This window comes from Trachymyrmex septentrionalis, unplaced genomic scaffold, assembly GCF_001594115.1.
Source record: "Trachymyrmex septentrionalis isolate Tsep2-gDNA-1 unplaced genomic scaffold, Tsep1.0 scaffold127, whole genome shotgun sequence".
Taxonomy (NCBI): Eukaryota; Metazoa; Arthropoda; class Insecta; order Hymenoptera; family Formicidae; genus Trachymyrmex; species Trachymyrmex septentrionalis.
The window spans coordinates 965,875-976,315 of NW_017304406.1; the positions used below are offsets into that span (position 1 = coordinate 965,875).

The 10,441-nt window shown below is 31.8% G+C and overlaps 1 protein-coding gene across 1 annotated transcript in view; it reads right to left on the reverse strand.

The window, feature by feature from the left end:
* Positions 1–10,441, reverse strand: part of LOC108756494 (myelin regulatory factor-like protein) — a 30,630-nt gene that overhangs the window by 12,981 nt on the left and 7,208 nt on the right. The window contains exon 2 of the mRNA XM_018500361.1: positions 690–783. Coding sequence (XP_018355863.1) covers positions 690–783 — 94 coding nt within the window. The remainder of the gene's footprint in view (positions 1–689; positions 784–10,441) is intronic.

Below are 10,441 nucleotides of genomic sequence, written 5' to 3' on the forward strand. Positions count from 1 at the left end.
TATATAGATGGAGCATAGTGTCTAGATGGAACAATTTAGAAATTTAGCCTGATACATCATGTCGTTCGCAGGAAACGCGTGCTCGTGCTGTTGGATGGCAGAAGCGTATTATCTGAATTCGTTAATTATCATAATTTGAGAAGGCGCCAATATATGAGCGTCGAAAACGTCATGTCTGCAAAATTTTACAGTTTCGCATTACACAAATATATTTTTGGAATATTATGTAAGTCTATAATTTCAATTTGCGGAATTGTCTTCATGACAAGTTGATAAATCAAAAAAGTGAAAAAAAAAAAGCGTTTCTAGATTTTGATATTTATTGTAACATATGGATGAGGAGCAATATTTCGCCATGTTTGACCAAAAAGATTCATTAATGCAACTTTAATAGATTTATTAATTGACATTTAGCATTCTGGGAAACAACAATTCGAGTTTTGCGATCATCGACGTGCTGGCGACACGCATTACGGACGTGTGACGAACACGCGCGTTGTAGGCGTTAACCATGGCTTCCAAATGTGGTTAAAACTTCGTCATCAGACTGAACGCTTCAACGTCCGAGATCAAGTTTCTTATCTAATCGGTAGATTTTCTTTTTCCTTTTTTTTTACAGTCAGCTCAAAATGAAAATGGAAATAACAACGATCATGTAAACGTGCAAAGTTAATACTTTTCGAACTCACGTCGCAGGTTGTTCGCTGTCACTGTTGATGAAGTCCTCCAACTGCGAAAAATCCAAGGCTTCGTTGTCTATCCCCCCGACGAAATCGCCACGTCCTAAAAAAGGATTAAAAATTTCGCATTAAGACAACAATAAATATTGTTTTTGTTATAAATACACAACAGTACAATATTATGATTTCTTTTAAAAAAAATTGCAGGACTCTCATTATACAAAATAAATAACAATAAATAAAGGGCAAAGTAAGAGTTGACACAATTCTTTAAAATTAAACGAAGAATATATTCCAATTAACACGAGGTAAAATTACATAAAGCAAAATTAAAATTAAAAATTACAAGTTTCGGCTACCGGATTGAGCTCTCTTCAGACATTAACATATCAAAAAAAAAAAAGCCGCAGTACAATAATAGTTAACGGGAATGTTCGCATAATCACAGTTCGGGTGAGTCTTGATGTAGAACTCGACATTATTCGCATACGAACAGTCAAATGTATTTATATCTCTTGAAAAAGTTCTAGTTGATAAAAGATTAAAAAAAAATTAAATAAAAAAACTTTATGAAAAAATAATTAACGCAACTAAATTAACATACTGGAATTCTAAAAGAGTAATTAAAACTCATCAAAATTATGATTTCTAGTTGTAAATTTGTAGTCGATATGAAAGCATATCTCCATTTCGAATTTCGATAATATATATTCATTCTACAATACTGTTTAACATAAAATATAATTATAAATCTCACGAAATTGTTGCTATGCGTCTATTTCAAACATACACACGTAAACGATTGTCGTCGTCATTTGTTGCATCATAAGTTGCAAAAGTTCATGTGAAAGATGCATCTACATGGGAAAGAGATTTCAAGTAAGACATATTGTAAGTTACCGTCCCTGATAGTTTTTAGTGAGGGAGAAAGTTGATTTATTGAATGGACACGAACAAATTTCACGGATGATTGCGACTAGAAGACGACACAGTTGAATGAACAAAGCGTCAACGGGCGAGGGAAAACAGTAGCGCGAACAACCGAATTTTTTTACAACAGTTCCTAAATTCCACGTATATCGTCCGATGGAAATGTCTGTTTTTAAACGCCAAAGTTGTAGAAAATCTATCAGATTTACAATTTTCTCACGATGGAAATTGCGCGAGATTAAAGAAAAAATTTACCAACTACTTGGCAAAATCTAAAAATCCTAAAGCAATCACTGGTCTCCCTAATCAACATTGATTACTCTCGATCCTGTTTTGAAATGTAGAAACGCAAGCATGTATATACTTAAGCGCTTAAGACTACAAGCAAAGCGTTGTAATACGTTACTTCCGGTCAAACATTCATAAACGTTTAAGCCGAACGTTGGGAGCCGAGAGTAAGGACACTTTTCAAGTGAATAACGAGATGTAACACTGCGTCGCGTCGAAAGTTTTCCAGTATTAGAGTCAACAATTATTAATCGTCGCGTTATCCATCAATATTTAATGTTACGCAATATAAAGCTGGAGAATCATTCTTATTTCGAATTGTTACATTGTATCGAAATTGTATAAAAATAGTAGTCGTAACATAACAGTAGTAATAATTTATTTTAAATTATGAAACAATTTTATAAAAACAAAATTTATATGAAGAAAGTTTTAAAAATATTATAAAAGTGAAAAATTTAAGTAATAATCCTGTAGACGCATAATATCATTTAATATTTTAAGCATATTCTTAGAATATTAAATATACCATTATAACATTATACTAGACACAATAATATTATACGCCTATAGGGAAATGATAAATATATTATATATACGGCAAAATAACTTAATTATTTAAATCAACATATACCAGTCGACCATGAATGCGATGCTTCAAATTTTTTTCACGTAAAGATAATTATAGATTTTCTGATTTTTAGTAATCTCATAGGACAATAAGTTTTTAATTTTTGATAAATAACGAATTAATAAACAGAAATAATTATGTTACACATCAATATCACGAAAATTAATGAAAATAACCGAAACAACAGCATTCTCTTCGATAATGCTTTTAATAGTTTGAAGTATTTCAAATGCTGACTTAAAATTTTATAGCTTTTACTTATTTTTAACAATAAGTATCTTTCTTTGCTATTGACTGCAATAAAAGCTACCATTTTTAAATAATCAGGCAAATGAAGTCTAGGATGTGCATGGCGCCTAGCGTTTACGGAAAGAGTTGGAGGGGTAAGTTACGAGGGTAGATGAGTCGTTGCCAACCAACCCTTTATCGAGGTATCGACCAAACACCGCCTCTCTGAGCATGGTTGGCCGTTTAAATCTGAATATCATTACACCAATATGCACCAAATATGCGTAGTTATAAATTAGCGAAATTATTATTAATACATAGAAATTAGAATTAGTATTATTTTGGGAAAAACTGTAAAGAATTTTCTCTTAGATTTTACTCTGGAAATATGGTAGTTGTTTCTTAAAGTAAATTTTAAAGATTTTTAACATGCACTTTAGTAAAATTATTAATCAAACATATTTTATATTTTATTATAGTTTTATTAGTGAATGGGAGAAAATTAGTACATAAAATTCTTCAAAATACAATGTTGTCCCACGACTATTGTATTTTCAGGGCAAACTCTAAGAAAAAATTCTCTCCGTAAATTTTTAATTTTTTAATACAAATATTTCTATTAAAATATATTATTTTTATTTATATATGTATATTATATATGTTAGTAGCTATACGTAAATAAAAAATTATTTAAAAAAAAAATGGAACATAGCAAAATACTTATTTTATTTACAGTAAATCAGAATTAATTGCAGTTCATAATAATATAAAGAAATGTTACTTTCACTGAACATAATTATATACATCTTTTCTCGTCGCGTAATGTGTAGGAATGTTAATTTCAGTTGAAGCAAAGTTTCCAACCCCGGGTAAAATAATTTGTGTAATAATTGCGCTTATTCCAATCAAGTCTCGAATGATGTAAAAAGACTTATGTATAAAGACGTATGTAGGCTTTCGACCTCTATGCCTGACGACCACTTTCTCCGACAAAGCAAATAGAAATGCAATGTGGACAGCGACTTGTCTATGAAAATTGGCCGGCTTTCATCCTTCGCAATAAAATATAGAGGAATATAGAAATGTTTATAACTGTTGTAATCCACACGACGATAGAAAGTAATGCTAACGCATCTATGCACCACCATCATATTATTCTTGCGACACGTGTACCGTCACGATCGTACCGTTTAAACAGAGGAAGTTAATCGAAACCCAATTGTCGATTTCACCCCTGTTAATCGTAGGGTTCATGCAGCTGCCGCATCGTAAGCACAGTGCAAATCCGATGGAGTCCCACCTGAGGTCTAAATGATTAGCAGGGTGCAGCATTCTTTTTCACGGTCATTAAGAGGTTTTCGAGGGGGTCTGAACAAGTTGTGGACAGGTGTTAAACTGCTGTTCATGATCACGAATATATCGATATCTATCATGCATACCTTTGACAACTTTGACATAATTATGTTTATTATATAAAAATTAGATAAAATAATAATTTTGTTTTAATCAGCAAGAATGAACATAAATAAACAAACGTAATTAATAAAGTCAGGATTGCGTATAGTATATCATAGAATTCTCCTTCCCCTACTAAAAAATTTTATTTAAAAGAAAAAAGTAATTTTTCTTATTTATTATGGAATTAATCGATCAAGCCATGCGCATTGGAAACAATATAATATAATTTCAAAAATTAATAATAAAATATTTAGGATCAATTAACATTAATATCTAGTTTCGATTCCATTCAGCGCCTTTTAATTTATTTGAATTAGGGAACTACGAAATATTTACTAAACCGTTTTAAAACCAAATCTTAAAAATAAATAAACCAGGATTGACAACTATGTTGCGTGGACTTCTTTCATTATTTTAAATAACTGTAACATTATAATTTCTATAACATTGCCTAATTGCAATTACAAAATTAAAAATTATCTCTTTATGTCTTATTTTCCAATATTCTACGACAAATGTCTGCTTCGAATGAATATGAAAAAATCAATTTCTGACATGCAAGGAAAAACGTCGATTAGCAATTTTACTTTAAACATATCTTAGGAACTATTTTCTCTTATTAAAACTAAATCCATATTTTTTCATTTTTTCAAAAATATTACCAATTATTTTGTAATACGACTTTAAATTTTACAATTATGACTTTGTGACTTTATTGTTTTGTGTTTTATGATTTCGTAAAATTAACATAATCAACAGTGTAATAGTCGAATTTTACTGTCGTGTAGAAATAAAAATTAAATCTAAATTAAAAGATAAAAACTAATAAAACGAGCAACTACAAGATGTATACCTTGACATCTTAAGATTGTTAAACTTGTTCTATTGGCTTTTATCCTTCATATCTAATTTTAATACTAGCCATTATATAATTTTTTTTCCTATAAATAAAATATTGTAATTACAACATTCCTAAAATAGAAAAAAGCACTCTGTTGCATAAATTTTGCATTAATATTCGATTACCTGCTACGTTGAGTAAACGACGAGTGTTAACTTGATTGATAATATTAGCATCTTCATGATGATCGTTTGAATGATTTCGTCCATTTTGATCGTTAGACTGATGCTGAAGTGCCCACGAAAATTCCATGGCGACGAAAATATTTTAATAAACTTGTATCACACTCGAAAAATTGTCTGAGATATAGACTTTATAAGACGACACTTCATCGCTATGTAATAAATGTCGCGAAAAATTGAATTAACTTAAGACATTTAATCTATAAAATAAATATCACTTTGCATATAATTTCTTCAGATATCGCATGGGTCTTTACATTTTACATAGCACTTCATAATTTTTTCCCACGAAAATATTCCAATTAAACAATAGATTATTAAAATTCGTTCGTCACAAATTCACGACAAGATATTCCAATGACGGAATATTGACGATACTTCGAGATGAAAATTTATATAAAGTTAGTATTGAATCTCTCTTTTTAATTGTCTATCGCGAAAATGAAGACGTAGATCGCTCCTAGTCCTGGTTTTCTAGTTGGGCAACGAAACACAACGGTAGTTCACAACTTAATCGCAGGTCTCCTCCATCGGAGGGCTCCAGTGCCTCCACCATATTCCAAGTATAGAGGGGATTTCCTCTTTGACTGGAGGGCGGCGCTTATTTCAGACTAAAAGGGGTGGTTATACGCAGCCCCTTTCTTCGATATGTACTATCGTACATAAGACGTCATACGAATTTAAAGATTAATGTTTTTCTTACAAACTGCAATTAATGTTTTTCTTTATTCGCTATAAATTCAGATATCGATTATCAATTAACTAACAATAAGACTTGATATTTAAATTACGTATCTAACAATAGACGACCGAATAACTTATCACGCACGATTGGAATATAGTATTATATATAAAATTAAGGTACTTTATATTCATTTGTAATAGGTATATTATTCTAAGAAAATGCGAAGTAATATGATTATATAATTCTAAAATGATTCCAACTGATTCATACAAAATTAAATCATCAACTGTATCAATTTTTAACAATTAATTTTTCGGTAAACTATTTTTCCTTCTTTATATACACAATTGTATACATAATTAAGAAACAATTTTTATAAAATTCTTATCTTAAATAATCGTAAATTTTACGCAAAATTTTTAAATTCCAATATCGCGATATACGTTTTATATGTACAGATACACAGCGATGCTCATTTCTACAGCTTGACTGAACAAATCGACTATTTGCATCGTCTCTTTGTCCATTAACGATGACTTGAACGCGCATCATCGTTCATATGTATGAAACATTAAACAATTAAAGAGGGGCTTGTGGATCCAATTATTCTATCAGAATTCTTTCGGTAAACACCTGCTGTTCACAACACGCCCGTCACTTTTGCACCGAGTGAGAGAGCGTGAATCCATTTCTCGTCGCGTGCATAAATGTTCACGGGTGCGTGTAATCGGCATCACGCATTAAGTGCCCGCCCGCGTTGCGTTGTATCAACCCTACGTTTATATTACTATTAACACGACCGGGACTGAGCACACCGAACGAACATTTCCCAGGCTCGGTTTTCAAGACCATGCTATCGGAAAAGGGCGATGGTAATAATGGCAGACCGATAATATACAAATGTTTGCTTCTGGTTAAATGGCCGTTTACTTATTCATCGCTACTCTGAACGCTACATTTATCCTCTGTCATTTCTCGTTCGCGAAAAGGATAATTGCCTTCGTAAATCTTTCGATTGCGCCGCTTCATGAGCCGGCGATTTTCTGTACACAAAGACTCTCTGTTATAAAGCGAACTTTTAAAACATGCACGATATGTGGTGTGTATCGCTTATAAACGTCAAGATATGTAAAACGAGAGTGATCGGCAGTTACAAGCAATGTCGCTGATGATTAATTAAGCTCGACTTAAAAAATTTACAATCTAAATAACTTATACCTGTCGCAAAGAAATAAAAGAGAAAAATACTAAAATCTGTGACATTCTCGGTGATATCTGTTACAAGGTATGACTCGGTTGTAACAAATATGTATTTCCGATCTATTATTAATTTTTGTTTTATTATCTAAGAAGGTCAATAACAATTATATATATTTTATATACTTAATGCAAATATGGTTTTACACATATACTTAATGCAGAATATTTTATAATCGTTGATTATTATCATTATCATTCGATAACTCTGTGATTAATGGATACAAATTAATTCCTGTGTCTAGCTTTTTTTAAAAATCTGTTGTTTAATTTTACCTCGTGATCACTCATAGTGTGATATTACAATTATAGAAACCTGCGAGGCCGCGTTAGCAACTATCAACATTTCATTATGCCTTACAGTACTAATGGAATTTGCATACAACCGGCATTGTCGGTGTTCTTCGTGCTGATTCAATTGTTCACCTCATCGTCAGATTCTTATCGGAATTACGAATAGTACGGCATTTTTTCCGCAATACCTGATTTATTACAACGTGGAAAAGATATATATGTTTAATGTTACTGCTGAAGTGTGTTTGAACTAAAGTAACAATTATACACTTTACGTTGTCGGTAATGACAATTACAAACTGCAAATTGACGTTAGATATTACTTGGAATCGCACACAAGAGAACTATTATTTAGCAAACAGTGAACGACCAAAAAACTTAATAGCTGTACATGCAAATTTTTATTTTAGAACAATTTTACAAATACAGAAAACTCTTGTTACTCTTGAAAAAAGTATTTTATTCAATATTCAATATAAAAAATTATATTGTGCAAACATTTCTTTTATTCATTCAGATATATATAATTATTATTAATTAAATGTGTGTCTGTGTAAATCGCACAAGTTTCGTGTGCGCAATTATCGTGAACCAATTTCAGGCCAGTACAATGGAGCAATTAACCGATGTAAGTGTCAAAATGATTTATGACACATGATTGTAGAAGTCAACAACGAGAATAAATAAGAAAAGGGGAAATATGAATTTTTTTTCTTTGTAATCAAAGTTTTTGAACGGCCATTCAGCCTTACGGCAAATCGTGCAGACTATCACTGTGGTTAACGTCACTGCGATTATCGGAGGTATCTGTATTACACGCGCGCATAAAAGCTATGATTTCTGAAGCATTGCTCTCTCTCGATTCATGTACTAGCGCATCGGTTCAAGGAGAATCTCGAAGGATAGTAAAAGTATGCAGCTGGTGCTTTAACGATACAAACTTACATAGAACGCCACGTTTCTCCACGATTCGAATCTTTTATTAAATTAATACCTATACATTTTTCATTGATCTTCTTTTTTGCGCGTGTAAACATCATTTCGTCATACCAATTTTACATCTTCATTTTGACTGAACACGTTTAATAAGTATAAGTTATAAATAGAAACAAATTACAATTTGTTAAAAAGATCCGTCATTAGAAAGATGACAATCTTTTAAAAGTGTACTCTATAACGAGCACTAATGATGACAGTTCATAATTTTAAATGGTCTAGTCTATTTGATGCGTGCCGCATAAGTTCACGATAACTATTATAATTGGATACTCTCCAGCGGCGATGAGAATTATTTAAAGTTTCACTTTAAATTTGTATAGTGTGAATTGTTACGTTAGCCACACCTATACCTTTCACCTGACAAGTTAACTTGCGCATGAACAACTTGCTCGATATTTATTCGATCGTGTTCAGAAATCTGCCGTGAATTATAAAGCGATGATGAGATATTGTAAAACATATACTTGGAATCGTTAAAATACACACTCAAGAAGCTAAATAAATTGAAAATAATCAAAGTCACACTTTTTGTAAAATGTAAACATCTACACACTATCAGTTCTTTGAACTTTACGTTAGTAGTACTCCTCCTAAATTCTGGTTCTACATCAAAACATTAATTAATAAAGGAAAGGCCCCTATTATAATCATCTATTATGATTATCAGTTCATTTTCTGTAATTGCTGGAAGTCTATAGGCATCAGAATTTTAAAAAAATAATAGATTATTTTTTTAAGGGAATTTAATAAGCTTTAAGATACTGTAATGTAAAATTTAATTTGAATATTATTTTTATCTGAAAATCAGAAAAATGTAAAAAGTGAGCACATCGCAAAGTCATAAAATTGTGCTCATAATACAAGATACCTTGAGAAATCGACAAACAAGCACAGCCAGTGTGAGCGCGAAATAAGCATGCGATATATTGTATTCAGGACTCGTCTTCAGGTAGTTGGAACCAAGCATCGCAGAAACATGCATTCGATGTTCATTTCGGTTATTCTTTACTTGTACAATAACATTTCATACTTCAACAATGATTGTCACTCGACTCATAGGAGCACAGATTATTTCATATTAGAAGTACCCTAAATACATTCATCATCATATTACAAGTTCCACGTTTCATAGTTTTAAGATCATCAAACTTCTATAATTAAGCAATTCAACATATCTCGTATTTTTCTGTTAATACGACCTTACTCTATCGCTACATACCAAATTTATTGCGAAATATTTACTTATTAAACAAACAAGATTTAAAGACTCATCTCAAATGAAACTTGAAGACATCTAAAATTCGAATCTTTTTTTTTACTACAACTGCAGACACGATCTAATAATGAATTTCCCACGAAATAGTTTTCAACCCAAGAGCAATAAATTCAAGGTGGGACCAACAGATAGCATTTATTAGTTTAGCAGAAACACCACTATCTCATATTAGGCGCCTATCTCGTAATAGGGGGTTTTCCTCTGTTAATCGTGTACATTGCTTAAATTTCCTTTTTAGATCGTTAAGCCTTATCAATTTGTATCAACTTTATCAAATGGAATATCGTTTTCCCATGAATTATAGAATTTCTAATTCGTAACTTTGGAAATAAATTCAATATTTACTATCATTGCCGAACGATAAGGATTCGCGCCCGAAATTCTCGCGTGTGCTCGCGCATTTAACCCAAACGCCTGACCTCATCCACACATCGCTCATCCGTGACACGCTCGCCTACGAATGCGAATGTTATTGCCAAAGCAATAAATATGGTAATGTGTCTAACGTGGGCGTGCGTACGTACGTATCCACGGAATAAAACAGTCATTTCCAAGACACTTAGATCGCCTAGAAGACTATTGGTTCGCGCGTACGTATATATTATAAATCGGCCTGTATTTTAGGGGGAGGA